The sequence below is a fragment of the Camelina sativa genome, chromosome 6, assembly GCF_030686135.1.
Source record: "Camelina sativa cultivar CO46 ecotype springtype chromosome 6, ASM3068613v1".
Lineage (NCBI taxonomy): Eukaryota > Viridiplantae > Streptophyta > Magnoliopsida > Brassicales > Brassicaceae > Camelina > Camelina sativa.
This window is the reverse complement of record NC_141885.1, coordinates 24,856,853-24,874,654: the sequence shown is the minus strand read 5'-3', so window position 1 is coordinate 24,874,654 and position 17,802 is coordinate 24,856,853. Positions and strand designations below refer to the sequence as shown.

At 34.2% G+C, this 17,802-nt stretch overlaps 3 protein-coding genes and 1 long non-coding RNA gene across 5 annotated transcripts; all 4 read left to right on the top strand.

Moving 5' to 3' along the window:
* Window positions 1-109: 109 nt before the first annotated feature.
* Window positions 110-1,681, top strand: LOC104792846 (F-box/LRR-repeat protein At2g43260). Of its 2 annotated transcripts, none has more exons than XM_010519086.3 (2): window positions 110-505; window positions 600-1,681. In XM_010519086.3, exons 1-2 carry the CDS (start codon window positions 160-162, stop codon window positions 1,445-1,447), a joined length of 1,194 nt encoding a protein of 397 aa, XP_010517388.1. In that variant the 5' UTR covers window positions 110-159; the 3' UTR covers window positions 1,448-1,681. The 2 variants fall into 2 exon arrangements, with proteins under 2 accessions (XP_010517388.1, XP_010517389.1); XM_010519087.3 differs by having other exon boundaries at window positions 121-505; window positions 624-1,681.
* A 1,772-nt stretch (window positions 1,682-3,453) lies between these two features.
* Window positions 3,454-5,057, top strand: LOC104792845 (uncharacterized). The gene is made up of 5 exons (XR_769119.3): window positions 3,454-3,682; window positions 3,806-4,016; window positions 4,353-4,444; window positions 4,544-4,693; window positions 4,873-5,057. It is a non-coding gene; the product is annotated as an uncharacterized LOC104792845 (long non-coding RNA).
* A 5,393-nt stretch (window positions 5,058-10,450) lies between these two features.
* On the top strand, window positions 10,451-12,689 carry LOC104792844 (nematode resistance protein-like HSPRO2). Its single transcript, XM_010519084.3, has one exon. The coding sequence runs from the start codon at window positions 11,215-11,217 to the stop codon at window positions 12,523-12,525; it is 1,311 nt and encodes a 436-aa protein (XP_010517386.1). The 5' UTR covers window positions 10,451-11,214; the 3' UTR covers window positions 12,526-12,689.
* A 718-nt stretch (window positions 12,690-13,407) lies between these two features.
* LOC104792843 (eukaryotic translation initiation factor 3 subunit F) lies at window positions 13,408-15,620 on the top strand. Its single transcript, XM_010519083.2, has 6 exons — window positions 13,408-13,803; window positions 14,081-14,160; window positions 14,316-14,545; window positions 14,953-15,074; window positions 15,161-15,274; window positions 15,353-15,620. The coding sequence occupies exons 1-6, from the start codon at window positions 13,558-13,560 to the stop codon at window positions 15,440-15,442; spliced, it is 882 nt and encodes a 293-aa protein (XP_010517385.1). The 5' UTR covers window positions 13,408-13,557; the 3' UTR covers window positions 15,443-15,620.
* The last annotated feature ends 2,182 nt before the right edge of the window (window positions 15,621-17,802 follow it).

Genomic DNA, 17,802 nt, shown 5'->3' with positions numbered 1-17,802 from the left:
ATTGAAAAGATTTTAAGTTGTAAATACTTAATTAATAGTGAGTTTTATATACTTTTAAATAAAATCAAAATATATTTTGTTTATTTAATACGTAAATATCCCCGAATAAATTATATATTTACCAAAAAGATACTTGGAGAAAGGGAAAAAAAAAGAGAGATGGGAGAAGAAAAAGCCGGTAAGCCGCCGCCGATCTTCTTACCTCCGGAATTAGTTGAAGAAATTCTCCTCAGGAACCGGAGAATCCTGGCGGCCGTAGTAGTAGACCACCGGCCTGAGTCGCGGCGATTTGAAGGGGACGAAGAAGAAGAGATCGAGGTGTTCTATACACACTGCGATTACGATGACGACCTCGCCACACGACCCTCACTTACATGTGACGGTTTGGTTTGCATCCCCGTACCAGGTTGGGTCAATGTATTGAACCTCTCAACCGGAGAATCCGTTGGTTTCCCTTCCGGTCCAGATCCAGTCACCAATTACTACGATTACCAGCTTTCCTCAGGTTAACTAACTCTCTCTCTTGCTCTCTCTCTCTCTCTCTCTCTCTCGCTCTCTACAGTGTTTGATTTGATTTGTTTCTGTGATTTGAGTCTTAGAATTAGAAGAACCAAATGTGTTAGGTTATTGGTGGAATATGTTTCCTGCATTTTGGGCGATGGGCTTCGGCAGAGACATTGTTGATAGGAGCTATAAAGTAGTGAGGATGTTCTTCGATCCTAACCATTTTGCTGAGGTTCTTGATGTTAGCATTGGAGAATGGCGTAGACTATTGAATCCGCCTCCTTATAAAGTTGATGCGAGAAGGAAGTCTGCTTGTGTTAATGGCTCCATTTACTGGTTGGAGCTGCATGACAAGTTTTGTGTACTGGCTCTTGATCTTCACACTGAAGAGTTTCGTGTATTCCCTCCTCCGCCGTTTTGCTCAGAGTCTGACCAAGTAGTAAACCTTGAAAACCGTTTGGCTATTGCTAGAGCTAATCCATGGTCTGGCTGTACATTGGAGATTAGGTGCTTGGATGCACAGGAAGAAACATGGAGCTTGGTTTATTCTATTGATCTTATGGGTATCTCAACTCCTCGGCCGCCGAGGGTGTGGTTCAGGCCTGTGGCGATTTCTAAGCAAGGGAATGTTTTCTTCTATGACAGTAAGAAGAGATTGTTCAAGTATCATCCACGGACTAGCTTACTCCTTTGCCTCTCTCCAGACATTCAAGTTGTGTCTCCTTCCGTCGAGAACTTGGTCTCCCTTCGTCCATCTTCTTCTCATCCCACGACATTCCGGTACCAATCTGGATTTCACAATCTAGAACTCTTGCCACCACGCTACTTGATTTCCAGAATCTTTAGGAAGATCGAATCTCGGATCCCACCCTGTATCTTGCTTACCACTGCTCTAGCATCTCTTGTAGTTTTTCGTTATTTTGCTGTTCTGTCTAGGTCTTGATATTGTTTAGCTTTGTCAATTTTAGGCTAAAACCGATGTTTATAAAGTATGAACCAGAGTCATGGGAACCTTAGAATTGAAGTCCAAAGCTTTGTACCCGGAGGAGGCAATTATGGTTATGTTTTTGTCTTTTTTGAGATGATGTCCTTACAAAGTGATCATTGCTGTATTCTGGTTATTGTTTCATGTACTCTGGATACAACTTGAAATGATATCTTGGTGCTCTATATACCATATCTTGGAGAGAATATAAAATATAAGAAAAAAATATATAAGGAAAATCAGGAGAGAATATAAAATATAAGGAAAAAAAAATATCCTATCAAACGAATTGAGGTTATTGCAATACCAGTATCTTCGGTTGCATAATAGTCTGTTTTTAGCACTAATAGTCTTATTTTATACTTATTAAACTAGGATCTACCCCGTCCCATGGTACACTACGGGGACAATTGTTTTTTTTTTTCCTTTTTCTAAAATACTTTAACAATTTTAGTTTTCATACATTTGGCAAAATTATATTGTAGTTTTGTTCAAATTACATATGTTAATTTGCTATATATACATTATTTTTTTTTAGTATTTTTAATCAAACTAACAATATATATTTCTGAATTTAACCAAGTAAAATACATTTATAGATATCCAACTATATTATTTTATTTTATGTAAATTTGCTTAATATAATTTTTGGATTTCAAAAAGTTATAAAAGAAAATATTCTTGGCATAGCGGTTTACCAAGTCTTGGCATATTCTTGGCTACGCAAAAATAAACTGGCTGTTGCTGGCTGTTGCTGGCTGTTGCTGGCTATTGGATCACAAGTTTAGAGTATATTATTGCGATATTGTTTGTTTTTATTTAGGGAATAAGGTTAATGCATATCCTCATTTTGATTATAGTTAGGATTTGATTTATGTTATTTCTGGATGAGCAATATACGGATCCAAGCTGATTACTATATGTATAAGAAAATTACCAAATTGTGTTTGCGATTAAAATTATATTAATTTAATGTTACCATCCATAAAACTGTAATAGGTGCAACTATAATTAGTTATTAGTTATATATTTTAGGGAAGATCCGAGATCTGTAATTCGAATAATAAATTTTTGGAATCATTTAATTGTAGTCCTACACTTTAGGGAAGATCCGTAATAATCGGTTTAAACTTAATCGGTTTAAACTTTGTGTTAATAAGCGGAAGATCCGATTTCTTCAAATGGATTATTTTTGACAAAAAAAACCGGATCTGTGCACAGATTTGTACTTCAAAAATGTTAAGATAGATTTATTTTATACAAAATTTTGAAAATTCTGGTTAAGATTTTATTTTTAATTTCAGAATAAGATCTTGGAGATATCGATTAATCTTGTTAAATTAGGAAGATTTAATTCGTTTTTTATGATTCACAATATATTTTTATCCCTTTAATAACTTGGTTAACGATGTGGTCTATCAATAAAATCTGTGAAATATAAATTTGTAATATTGTGTTTAAAGATCTTTGGAAATAACGAATGTGATATAAGACTAAATCTTACAGAAACACAGTTTGAAATATCTATGATTTTATTTGTTATCACTAATATATTAATTATCAATTTCGAAGTTCCTCAATTAAAGTTGTACCCAATATTTAGGTGTAACCACCCAATATTTAGGTGTAACCAATTAATATATGGATTTAGAATATCCCCAATTATAGTTGCACCCAATATTTCGATGTAACCGATCCGAACCAAACCGATTCAAACACAAACTAAACTAAACTAAACTAATTTTGGTTGAGTTTGGTTAGAGTTTTATGAAAACTTAATAAGCGAAATGCCCCACTTGATAGTTGATAGCAGTCAATGTTGAAGAGATCACTCTTCTTCAATACTAATATTTTGATTACTATGTTTTTTTAGGAACATTCTATAAATAAATACATTTGACCTAGAGAAGAACTCTTCTCGTCTTCTAGTATAAATATCGTCGATCTGTACAATACTATCAATTATACAATAAACATTTCTACTCAATCATCTTCTTCTTCTAATCTTCTTTCCTAATAATACTTAACAATGTCACAGTCGGCCTACGAGTATCCGAGGTTACCTCGTCCAGAAATCATCAGTGCCCTCAAGCTAGCTAAAATCGCTAGCATTACGGAAGGCGAGCTTGAAAACCCTACGCTCGAGTTCGTCTCCGAGATTTACACCAAACTTCTTATCCATCTCGACGACGAGTAAGCACCTCCCCTCGAAACCCTCCCTTACCCTCTTAGTTCCTCTTTCACTCGGGTCAATTTTTGAAAGCCCTAATTTTTTTTTTTTTTTTAATTTGGGAATTTTTCAAATATCCATTGTAGAGAAAAGAAAGGGCAAGTCGAGTCTGAGGCATTGCAGCAATTGGAGAATCCACATAATCATGTCACCTCAGTGAAATAGACGAATCTATATTGCAAAGTGAAAAAGTTGCTAGTTTTGTTGGATTGTCCATTACAAATGAATTACAAGGATCTTTTTACCATCCCGAACCGAGTTTATCATCAGTTCACTTTTGAACTATGCTCTACACAGGTATATATGGCCCCTCCTGTTCTTGCTTATAGAGTATCTTTTTGGATGTACCAAGACTTAGCGAGATAGTAGTAGTAGCAATAGTACATATTTTTTGAATTACTCTGATGGCTTTTAGGAGTTTTGCAATGCACAATTGAGAGTTTATTTTAAAGAACAGAAGAAAAAGTGGTTAGCATTTTAAGATGAGAATACATATATTATTACTCTTTCCCTGCCAGATTTTTGAAAGTTCTCTTAGTGCATTCATCTTTTTCTCATATCTTCTTTCCTGTACTAGTGTTTCCAAAATTGATATGCTCTCATGATTATTTTGCTTCTTCTTTTATGTACCAGAGATTCAAAAATGAAGCTTATAAGCCAAAAGGCTCAGGAATTTGACTCTCCTTGATGAGCAGCGGAAGCAGTGGGAGGCAAAGATTGCCAAGGTAATGCGAGATAAGCTATCTATCTATCACATAGAGATATCCATCTATCTTCTTTCTTTCTTTCTTTCTTTTTTTCTCTAATGACGCTTATCCATGCAGTTGAATGCAAGAGATTGAAGAATTTGATGAATCCGTTGAAAGGGATTTAGAAGAGAAGAAGTTACTACTTGGGGACACAAAGAAAGCTGAGCAATGAGAAATGGAAACTTTCCAGGAAAAGGCTGCCAATTCTTAAGGTTTTTAGAGAAGGTATCTAATGAAAACTATAGACTATTACTAAATCTTATGGGTTACCACGTACCTAAATCGATTGAGTATATTGATTTAAGAAAGATAAAGAAAGAGAGGAATGGATAATAATAAGTCACACAGGTTGTTTGTGTTCTGTGGAGAATTTAATTTGGTTTGTTGTTGAATTCATGTAACAGGGGAATGTTGGGTTGATCTGCATTAAGGGTGACTTGAAGGAATCCAATGAAGACGTTGTCATATACAAAGTTTGTTTCATTAATTGATGTTCTAATTGTTGTTCAGATTAATAATAATGCAAGTATGAATATTGATAATTTGCTTTATCCAAGTATCCTATTTGCTCGAGAGTCGAGACTATTAAGTCGCTTGGAGTTGCTCGAAAGTTTGTATTTAGGTTTAAAACAGAGATAAGCTTCAAATTTTAAGTTACTCGATTCTAAATTATTAAATGGGATAATGATTCTTAGTAAATTCAAAATCGAAGTAATTTAGAATTTGAAACTTGTCTCGTAAAACTGCTGTTGGTGTTTAGGTCTTGCATATGGGTTTTCAAATGGTGGTTTTGCAGTACCAAACCTCACTTATAATATAATCTCTGGTTTATTATAATAATTCACATCACGCTTTCCTTCAAATACATACCTACATAATACCATCAAATTATCATATAAAAAACACGTTTAGAATATTGCATTAGCCTATCTTCATGATAAATTTCGTACTCACTTGATCAAAATCTTACGTTTGTATATTATAAACAGTTCAAAGAATAATTAAAGGGGGTAAGCATGCTTTTCCATCTGGTTAAACATACAAGGCATGCTTTTGTTAATAATTGTCAAAAAGAAAGGAAGTTTATGAAAAAATGGACCAGACTCATTTTAGGCATTTCCCATGAAACATAAGCGTGGGACTTCCGGATTTATACTGGAATATGTCGTGTCACACTTATAATAATCAGAATAAAATATAGAAGAAGAATATATTTTAAAAAAACAAATAGGGATGTGGTGCTTGATTAACGTTATGTATAATTTAGAAGAAATCAATTAAAGAATTGAATTTTGAGGCTTTTGGTGGATAAGGACTTCCCTCAACGATAGCGTTTTTTGTGATGACATAAGAAGTATTATTCCAAGTTGTATCCATTTTCTTGGAACGTAAAAGTCAAAAAAAGAGTCCGACATAGAAGAAAGAAGCGGGAAGATGTCTCCCATGTTCCCAAATGGATATACATCAAATTTTGCTACGACTTTTTAAATGTAATACTAATAATTATTGCATCCACAAACGTCGTCATAGTTCTATTCTCTAGTATACGAGATTTCACAGTTTTAAAACTAAGTATATGATATGGAGAGATCAACATGGATTGATGTAAACATGTTAACTGGTGGTGTTTTCGAGATCAACATGGATTGATGTAAACATGTTAACTGGTGATGTAATCAAATATTTACATTATTTAGAGGGTTTTTTTTGGTAAGAAAACTAGGAGAGAATATAAAAATATAGCTAGGAATAGAAAAAAGAATGTCCCATCAAAGAATTTTATATGTGTTATTGGAGTTTGATCTCATCCACATGCAAATATAATTTGATATCTTCTCAATTCCGGCATTTATTGAGGAATTTAGGCAGTGTGATGTGTTCCATACCAAACTTTATCCGAATCATGCCATCTCTATTAAGTTAAACATGTACAAGGTACTAATATTCATACAACTACAAAGGAAAATTAAACAAAATTATACTGTAATTGATTGTTCAGGTATCGTTGTCTGTTGGAGTCGTCTTTTACTAGTACAGTATTTGGTACTTTCGATTGAGTATAGACAATTAAATACTACTACTGCTTTAGATGAGGCTCAACTAAAAGTCTAAATTAAACCCATATAAATTTAATAAAACTGAGATTTACGGTTAACCTATTGGAGTAGAAGCCTTGTTCCGTAACAACACCCAAATTAATTACTTGCTAATCATTTAATTTATACTATTATTTTGGTTTCTTGATTTTTTACAAAAATAAAAATAAAGAAAGAGAGGAATTGATAATGGTCGGATAATGCGGCCGGAGACATGCTTCATTACCAGGAAACTTGTTTTTTTTTTTTTGATAGCTCAACCTTTGTTGACTCTCTCCTCCAACTCTTTCTTTATTTTCTACAACTAATTTATATTTTCATAACAATAATCATGAGTTTATATCCACATGCAAGCATATAACTAAAACCCGTTTGTTTTCCCATTGATACAATATAAAATAAGATAAGAAGAAAATTACACACATAACACAACTTTATATTTATCTAAACGAATCCGATGAACAAACATTGAATTGTGTCGTTTTCTGAATCGAAGGCACTCTTTTTAAAAAAAAAAAATGTAAACGAACACGTTTGATCACCAATAATTCAATCACATTTCTTCTAACCACAGTGTGACTAACCCACTTTTTAAAAGAGAGGATAAACAGCATTTTGGTCAAGGAAAATTCCTTTTTCATATAGTTGTCATTTTTTCTTTCATTTTTGATAAATACAATCTGTTTTTTTTTTAATAAAGTTGATCACTCGTAGTATTTTGAGAATAATTGTTGAAAGAACAATACCATTTTGCGCGAATCACTAGCTAATATACTCTTTTTTTAAAAAATTACTAAACGTATTTTGTCCATTGATTTAGATGATTTGGTTGCTTAGAAATAGAAGAACAAATAAATAACAACAACCACAACAAAAATGTGATCATCATGTGAAGAAGAGAGGTAACTAAATTGTAACAAGATAGATGCCGATTATAGCAACAACTAAGGAATAAAAAAAAATGGTTGTTGGTTCGAAGAAAAAAATAAAAGAAGCGGACCCATTAAATAAAACGTGGAAAGTTCCCAGCTGTCATGCTTCCGTCGGTTCTTGTTCTCAGAACCGTTAACTCGCTTTGCTTCGACCACGTGGATGTTGGAAACAGATAAGAGTGTTTCTTTTTGGTTTTGGACCAAGTTGGTTTGGTTGGTTGGTGTGATTCGCACATGACGAAGACGAATCCAAACCTCATTGGCTGGCTGCCCAAATGGATGGAAGCCATGCCCCGATTTGGACTCCATTCCTTTTATTTATTTATAGATTTTAGTATCAGATTGTGTTTTTATACTATCTTTTTCGTGTCGACGACGATGATCATATATTCATATTATTCCACGTCAAAAATAAAGGAAACACACAGTTTGATATTGATCCCAAGTGCACGCACAGTAGTTACGTTGATATTTTTTCCAACTGCGTCACGAGACTAAAAACTGTTTGCTTTTTTTATCAAACAACATGCAAATTGGTCTATTTTTTTCTCTGCCACATGATATTAATTTTAAAAAAACCATAAAGAGTTTTTCATTTCATTCTTGCTAGCGGAATATAAGAGGTCACTGTTTTTTCTTTTTATACAAATAACGTTTGGGAAAGAATTAAGGAGAAAGACTATTATGTTATAAAGGCGAAATAAACTTCTCTTTTTAAACGTAAACATGAAAGGAATTCTTACAAGTAACACCATCTCCTTTTGATTCTTATTTATACAAACCCATCCTATACTATATCCATTCTTCAAGAAGTTATGAATACTTTTCGCATATCTCTTCTTATTTCATTCTCTTATCCATAGATGATGACACACAGATGTTCAACAAAGTAAGTAAATGAGGGCAGGTGAGATGGACAGATTCAAAATTTATCAATCCGATATAATTAGTAAATCGGTATAATGGAATACTAAACTCAAAGGAAAATAGAAATAGAAAAAGAAAAGTAACAAAAACAGTTGAACTCGAACATAGTAAAATGATACTAGTTACGCACTATTACCATTAGTATTTAGTATTTAGTGAATAATATTGCCATTAGTATTAGTATTTACTAACTACTATTTAGTATATGACAAATGTTTTATCATCGATATGACTGTTATATGAGTCTATTATACTCAGAAAACAACCGAGTCTATAAACTTAAATTGTTAAACATTTAGGTGATTATTCAGGAAGCTGTCAAAAATGTTTTTGGTTAAAAGCGGTTGGACGATGGCTTTGATTAGTGGTTGTAAAATGGATTAAAAAAAGATCAATTAAAATATAAGTAATTGTTTTAAATAAAATAAAAAGTTTAATATAAAAAAAAAAAAAACCAACCCACTTCTAACCACTACACTACGAAAACATATCACGTAAATATGGTAAATGTATTGTATATATCTATATTCACACATGTGATTTGATTTTAACGCCCGTTTGATGATCTGACTGTTAAACCGCGGGTTAGAATCCGGCAACAATATAAAGATTAAATATTTTTAAGTCAATAATAATTACATGAAGTATTTTTCTTCCAACGAAAAAAGACTAGATATTAAACGTCCAAATAAAAAATAGATAAGATATTTCCAGCTTTTTTTTCGCTTTAAATAAAATAAAAAATTTAACATAAAAAAAACGGAAAGGTTATGGACCACTAATTTGTTATCAGACCATACTCATTTAATCGTTATATATAATCCACTTGTCTAATTTATAACCGAAGAAATGGTCTGTCTCCACTCCAACCGTTTGTATCCTTAAGTTTACCGATAAAATAACAGAAACATCCATATCAAAAATATAGTGCATGCACTTAAAACAGATTCGGTTAATTCTCATACATTTGGCAGTCTTATTCAATCAAAAAATTTATCTATCATGTATATAACAAGTAAATGGCTGAGATAATAAAAATATTGAACTCGAGAACAAAAAAAAAACCAAAGTCAAAGGAAACGACAGCTTCCAAGTAGTTTAACTATTTAAAAAAAAAACTGAGACCAAACTCCAACCTTCATCTCACACATTTTTGGATAAGCTTCGACATAATCTATATTCCTCCTACTTCTTCTCCCCATGTGCCATTTCTTTTTTTTTTTTCAATTCATACCTCGGCACCGTCTAAATGCTTATCCACAATAAAATAAAATAGTCTCATTTTTATATGCTTTTTATTTTTATATCGGTTTGCAGACTTGTGATTATATAATTCTCCGCGTTTGAAATATTAAAAACACGAGATTAAATATAAACACGATATACTAATTTACAAGGTATACTAGTTTAATAAGCATATACGTATGTCTCACAAAAAAAAGTGGCGGACCATACATTTTTCTACTATGTAACTTTAGTTTTGAGCAATTGGTGGTAAATGTATATTTGTCTTAGAAACTATCTTACTTGCAAGTATAATCTTAATCTTTTGAGCTAATAAATGGAGTTATAAAAAAAACTTTTGTAGGGAAACATGTATTCATTTATAATTAGAGAAAGTGGAAATAGAATTTGTTTTCCTTTATTTGTTTTGATGTTCAAGTTGCTAATCAATTTTAAAAATGAAAAAAAAAAAAACAACGTTTTCTGTGATGTTATTAGAAGAATCTAGTGCCATCCAGCTTTATGCTTTCTTGAGTTTCTTAATTTGGCCGTCATTTACGCTACTGAAGAATTTCAAATAGAAATATATACTGTTTTAGCTTAGAAAACAAATATACGTGTATTGTTTTTTCTTTTACATATTTGCTTTCTACTCAATGAAGAAAACAGATTGCTTACTTTTACGTGGTACATGTACATGACATCTGTTTATGTTTACGATTGTTGATATAATATCAAAAACACCATGTGCATGATTTAGTTATACTTGTAGCTGTAGATTTATAACTACAAAAAATATTTTCTAATAAGTTTTATAATGAACAACAAAGTATTGTTTTACGAAGAATGAAATTTAGGGAAATTTATGAACAAACAAAAAAAAAAACTAGAAGTATGAGTTATAGTGGGATCTACTCATAAATGAAAAGACAACCCATAACGCATGCATGATTGACTTTCATATTCTTTATTAATCAATCCCTAAATGATTATCGTAAATATCAATTTTTTTTTTTGATATTCTTAACTTACATGACAATATATGTTTTACGAACATAAGCTGTGTGTTTTTCTTTTTTCCTTGTAAAGATAATCTCTTACTAAAACGAGTAAAAAATATTATCTAGTTCTGTAAAGATCAGATTACTGAACAACCAAAACATTCGACTAATTAGGCATTTACCTTTAATGGAAAACATTACCCAAAAATAAATTATACTAGAGATTAAAAACTTATCCTTATGCATGCATATAAAGCCAAAAAAAAGAAAAAGATTATCCTCAACTTAATCCACAGTCCCACGACTGCTTTGGTTTCTCAAATTTTCTTCTTTAAAACAAAATATATAAGACCGCGTCTCTAACGTTGACTTTCAAATTTAGTCACGTCGGTCTAATTCCTCACACGCCTTTTCTCCTCTATCCACATTCCTCCTCTATATATATACACTCTCCTCGTATACCTTAACTCATTCCATATCCAAAACAAAATACCAAATTTCAAAATTTTAACACCAACCAAAAAACAAAAAAAGCACACGAAAGAGATTGAAAAGAAAAAAAAAAAATGGTAGATATGGATTGGAAGAGGAAGATGGTAATATCATCAGAATTACCGAACTCACCTAAGCTATCTTCAAAGCTCCACGTCACTATCCCTTCACCCTTCTTCAAAGTCCTCCCAGCTGTTTCCTCTTCTCCCATCTCTTGCTCCGCTCCATCTCTTTGCTCTGCTTACGAGCTTTACCTTCGTCTCCCCGACCTACGTAACCTCTGGTCCTCTCGTGATTTCCCTCAATGGACTTCCGAACCGATCCTCAAACCGGCTCTTCAAGCTTTGGAGATCAGTTTCAGATTAGTTTTCGCCGTTTCTTCCGATACCAGACCTTACATCAACCACCGCGAATGGAACCGACGGTTAGATTCTCTCGTCACGAATCAGATCCAGATTCTGGCAGCCATCTCCGAAGAGGATGATGAATCGTCGGCGGCTCCGGTCAGCGATGTACGGAGCTCGTTAAGTTTATTACCGCAGCTAGCGACGTGGAGGAGATCGGAAGCTTTAGGGAAAAAGATCTTATCCACGATCGACAACGAGATGCGTCGGTGTAAGTACACGCTCGGACTCGGCGAACAGAACATCGCCGGGAAACCTAATATCCGGTACGATTCGATTTGCCGACCTAACGAGCTTTATAGCCTCAAAGACAATCCATACGCAGATCACATCGATAACCAAGAGAATCAAACGCTCTACATCATTCACCAGATCCTCGAATCGTGGATCTACGCATCTCGTAACCTCCTGAACCGGATCGTCTCGAGCATCGAAGACGAGAGATTCGAAAAAGCTTCCGACGACGTGTACTTGCTGGAAAAGATCTGGAAGCTTTTAGCTGAGATCGAAGATCTTCACATGCTGATGGATCCGGAGGATTTTTTGAAATTGAAGAAACAGTTACAGATCAAATCGACGGGCAAAAACGATGCGTTTTGTTTCAGATCTAGAGGGTTAGTGGAGGTGATGAAGATGTCGAAAGATCTGAGACAGAAGGTACCGGCGGTGTTGGCGGTTGAGGTAGATCCGACGGGAGGACCGAGATTGCAAGAGGCGGCGATGAAGCTTTACTCGAGGAAGAGTGAGTGCGATAAGATTCATCTGCTTCAGGGGATGCAGGCGGTGGAATCTGCGGCGAAGAGTTTTTTCTTTTCGTATAGACAGCTAGTGGCGGCGATGATGGGAAGCGCGGAGACGAACGCGACGGCGAGTCAGGAGTCGTGTGACTCGCTGAGTCAGATATTTATGGAGCCGACGTATTACCCGAGTCTTGACGCGGCAAAGACGTTTCTCGGAGAGTTCTGGAGTCATTTGGGTTGATTTTTAATTTTTTAAAAATATTTCCTCTGGTCTTTTTTTATTTAATACTCAAAAATTAAATTGGTGGTTTGGTTTGGTTTGGTTAAATTTAGTTTGTAAGATGCTGAAAATTTTTGGAACATTTGACGACGATACGTATTTGAATACAAATTTATTTTATATTATCCATTTTTTTTTTTTTTTGTTACAACTTACAAACGATAGCATTTACGCGAATATCGTAATCTATACTTATGACTTGTCTCCTCCAAGTCGTAATTCAAATATGGGTGGTCAACTAACGAGTAACGACTTATCTATGCTCTGACTGATGGTCAACAAATCAGCACCTATCCTTTTAAAAATAGCTCTTAGTAAATAATGTATGAGAAAGACACAATTTCACTATCATGGTACTATAGTATTCAAACTGAGGATGCCATGTAACACGGAAATAATTCAGACTGATGATGACTAAAACATAATCCTCAACTCAACGTATTAAAGTATGTCAAAAGCAATGTATCAAACGACACTACTGCTTTATGTTACCATTATAAGTTTTAAGCATATTGAGCACCTGACCAATGCATATACAGTAACACATTGATTTTAGGAAATATGTTTTATTGCAAGAAAATATACATTTAAAATTATTATTACCAATCAAAATATTCTCATTCAAACCCTCCAAATTGTGTACATCTTAGAAATCCACGAGATACAAAAATATGTTATCATACAGTGAAGCAGATGTAACGATAGAGGTTGTGTTCATCAATATGTAACGATAGAGGTAATTCGATAAACATGTTTTGCTGGCCCTAAATTTTCCCATGGCTTTAGCCAACGTGAAATTCTCATCCAGGAACGATATAATTCTCTGAAACATATAATGGGCCTATCTGTTGGCCCATTAGAACCTAAACCTATCTTTCCTCTATCACACACCAGCGGCCTTCTCTCTCTCTCCTTCCTCTTACGCTCACATCGGAAACCCTAAATCTCCAGTCTCTCTCTCGCGCCTTTTGTCGTTCTCAGAAAATCTTAACCATGGCGGCAGCGAGCGATCACACCGTCTTGCAATTCGTGTCTCCATCGTCGACGGCGTCGGCGACTACCTCTGTACTCACAGCGAGGATCCACCCACTCGTTATCTTTAACGTCTGTGATTGCTTCGTGAGACGTCCTGACTCAGCTGAACGAGTCATCGGCACTCTCCTTGGATCTATCTTAGCTGATGGAACCGTCGATATCCGCAATTCATACGCCGTCCCTCACAATGAATCTTCTGATCAGGTTTTTTTTTTTTTTTTTTAGGATTTAGCTTAGGGATTCTTAGATCTGCTTTGTAGCTGAAGAGTAGATATTATTTTTGCTTATGAGAATGTGAGGTTTATAAAAGAAGTGTAGACGATAGCTTACAGTACCATTATTGCTTTTGGCTAGTGAACATATTGGCACCTTCGTTGAAAAATAAATTGTTTTTGAGATCAAATGTTAAGCTTTTAGCTTCACACCTAAAGGCTGTGACTTGTGATACGTTTTGAAAGTGATTGTTTTCATATGGATGCAGGTTGCTGTGGATATTGATTACCACCACAATATGTTAGCTTCACACCTTAAGGTGAATCCAAAAGAAATTATTGTCGGCTGGTACTTCTCTTTTTCCATTCTCATTCTCTTAACTCTCGTGATTACTCTTTTATCTTTGTCAAAACGATTCATTGATGCGTTGGGTTTCTGCATTGGTGGTTAGTTTGTTCTCATTTTGTATGTAGCTGATAGGAACTACTCTATTGATTTTGCAGGTATTCAACTGGTGCTGGGGTTAATGGTGGTAGTGCACTGATTCATGACTTCTATGCCAGAGAAGTTACCAACCCAATTCATCTAACTGTGGACACTGGGTTTACAAATGGGGAGGGTACCATAAAAGCTTTTGTCTCTTCAAACCTTTCACTTGGTGATCGACAGCTCGCTGCACAATTTCAAGAGATTCCTGTTGATCTCCGTATGGTTGACGCTGAGAGAGTCGGATGTGAGTATTCTAACTATGAATATCTTCCATATCAGAAGTTATTAGCACCCGATTCCATATACATATTACATACGGCCTCATTGTCTAAGTATCTCAGTTTTTGCATACTTAATTCAGTCTCTAGAGATTGTTTCTCTTATGATTGTGAAAGAACGAAACTGAATTAGATGTTCTTAGCTTGTATCTGTACAGTAGTATTATCCATTTTATGGTTCTATTGGTTATTGATTGTGTCTGATTAAGAAAATATCAGTTGATGTATCGAGAGATTGTTTCTCTTATGATTGTGAATGAACGAACTGAATTAGATGTTCTTAGCTTGTATTTATACAGTAGTGTGAACCATTTTATGGCTCTATTGGGTATTCATTGTGTCTGATTTAAGAATATATCATCTTGATCTGCAGTTGATGTCCTCAAGGCAACTGCTGTGGACAAACTCCCAAATGACTTGGAAGGAATGGAGCTTACAATGGAGAGGCTGTTGACTTTAATCAACGATGTATACAAATATGTTGACGGTGTTGTGGTAAGCTTGAGATATCCTTGAGGTAAAATAGACAGTCTATTATCTGCTGCAGATGCATGATCTTTAGTTTTAATGAAACTCCACAGGAGGGTCAAACAGCTCCAGACAACAACATAGGACGATTCATTGCAGATGCAGTAGCCTCCCTCCCGAAGTTACCTCCACAAGTCTTCGATAACCTCGTGAATGATAGTCTCCAGGTAAAAGATCGTAAAAGCCAAGCTAAAGCATTAGACTTTGTAAAAAAAACTAATGATTGTTTATTCTGTTGTTTGCAGGATCAATTGCTTCTGTTGTACCTATCAAGCATAACAAGGACACAGTTGAGTCTAGCGGAGAAGCTAAACACTGCTGCTCAGATGCTGTAATAAGCTTTGAAAGACAAGGTTTTGCTAAAAAATGTGGACTGCTGCTTTTTTGGTTTCAATGTTTCTTTTAACGAGTTTGTGTAAGAATCAGAATCAGCCTCTTGTTGTAGTTTTCCTACATTGCAATTTAAAAGAGAGACAAAATGCTCAGATTTATGAGTTAAGAACTTTGAAATCAGTTTGGTGTCTAATTTTAAACAAGGTAGATAAAAGTTAGCTTAGTTCCTCCTTTTCTTTTCCATATGGTACGTGAAAACCTTAATCAGTGGGGAAATTTATTCATGCTGAGACTTTGCATCATACGTTTGCGGTACTGTTTGGTTTCTCTTAGTATGTTACATTGATAGAGACACAGAGTATATTAGCCATTCGATTGGCCAATATATGTTGGATTTTACAAAACAAACACTGCTAGAACAATCAATTCTTATGCCGGTTTAGTTGTCTTTCTGGTAAGCTAAATTTAGAATTACGGTTTATGTGTATTTAAACGGGAAACGCCAAGATTTAAAGGATTCATTGAAACCGAATGAGTAATTGAAGTTTTTTTTTTGTGGTATAAAAATTGATTACATTAGGTTGTATAGTCAAAAAAGACGAGAGGAGTTTGTTTGGAATGAGTTTTGATAGCAAATGTTAGTGTACTATACGCATGTTTCTGTCTCTCAAGTCTCAACATGCGTAATGTATATACATACATACAGCCGTACATATCAAATTTTAGAAGAATATATGTGTGTAGGCCGGTATGTAGATGGGTCAACATTAAAGACGTGCATGCACTTGTAATGTAAGTGAGCAACTTGCCTACATTGTTCACAGTAATCTAACTTATCTTTCCATTGGCTCTTCACCCACCTTCACTCTATGTGGTTATTGGTTTCTAATTCTATATATATAGCCTTGGCTTTTTCTTTTCTTTTCTTTATATATACACTGACCGACGTAGCATCATACGTATGTATATTTACCATTATATTATAGTCGAATCTTTCTCATGCTAGTAGTAGCTTCCTGCTAAGCTGCTAATGTAGTAGGTCACATCGATGCCCGATGGAAATTGATTAGAACCTGATTTTACGATAAAGTGCAATGATCTCATGATTATCAATTTGCAACTATATATTTATTACTTAGGGATTGGTTCGACTTTTCAATACGATCGACATCATATTTATAGACCAAAATAATTCTAAAAATGCTATTTGATAACATGTGTAACCAAAAGAACCACCCATTCATGGTCCCGTGATATATTATCACATGTTCTCTCTATATATATGACATGGTCCCGTTTTATGAAACCTAACGATTAGGACAAGTTATTTTTCAAGCTACAAAAGATTAGTTATAACTTATAAGTAGTTAAATACAAGCTAGATTGTCAGATGTCTCCATATTGTTTCGTGCAGGTACAGAAGACAAAACAAACGACAAGTATGTGGAGAGACGTACATACGTAAAAGTCTAAAACATATCATTATTTTACGTAATACAATAGAAATATAATTATTAAATTAAGTTATTTAAAACATATCATTATTTTATCCTAGGTGTAACTTTTATTTATTTAAATGATCAGTTGTTTGTATATGACTGACTCAGCTGACATTAGTTATTTTTCTGAATTTATATATCCCTCAAATAGTATAGTAGTAGTAGTGGTGGTTATACTTATTTTAATCATGGGCGCGCGTTAATGAACATATGTGATATTTTTATATGAAAAATAATGTCAGCTGTAACTAGAGGGCCTAGAGGGTTGAATTATTTCTTTTGTCACCAAATTAGTTTCGGGTTCGATGCATTTGCATACTGATTCTGATCATCCGTGAACCTAAAAGATGCAGAGTTCATGGCAGGTAAGCACCTACACTATATTACATCATTTATAGTGATGCAATCATGTTAATATACCTTAAATGTGATCACCCAGCCGTTGCTTACGATGAAACTGAAGTCTCGCTGAGTTCATTCTTTATGGACCGTTGTTTTCAATTGAAATTATATATATTAATAAACCATTGTCTTTTTGCATGTGGTCGTAATTAACACCGTTGATGAACCACATAAATTTGTTGTAATTCTTTTTTTTGCGTTTCTATATTGTTTGTTACTTCCGTAAAAAATAAATCAAAGCTTTTGCAACTCCTGCTGAAAATTAAGATTCACTTAAGTGTGACTATTGACATTAAATCCATTCCGGAAAAGAATAACTTCCATTAATCATTTAACAAAAAAAAAAATTTCATTATGATTTTCAATATATATACTTCATTATGGCATGGAGGAATGACCGAATGAGGATATATCAATGATCAATTGTCCCATATCAAATGATTTGTAGCTAGAGAGTTAAT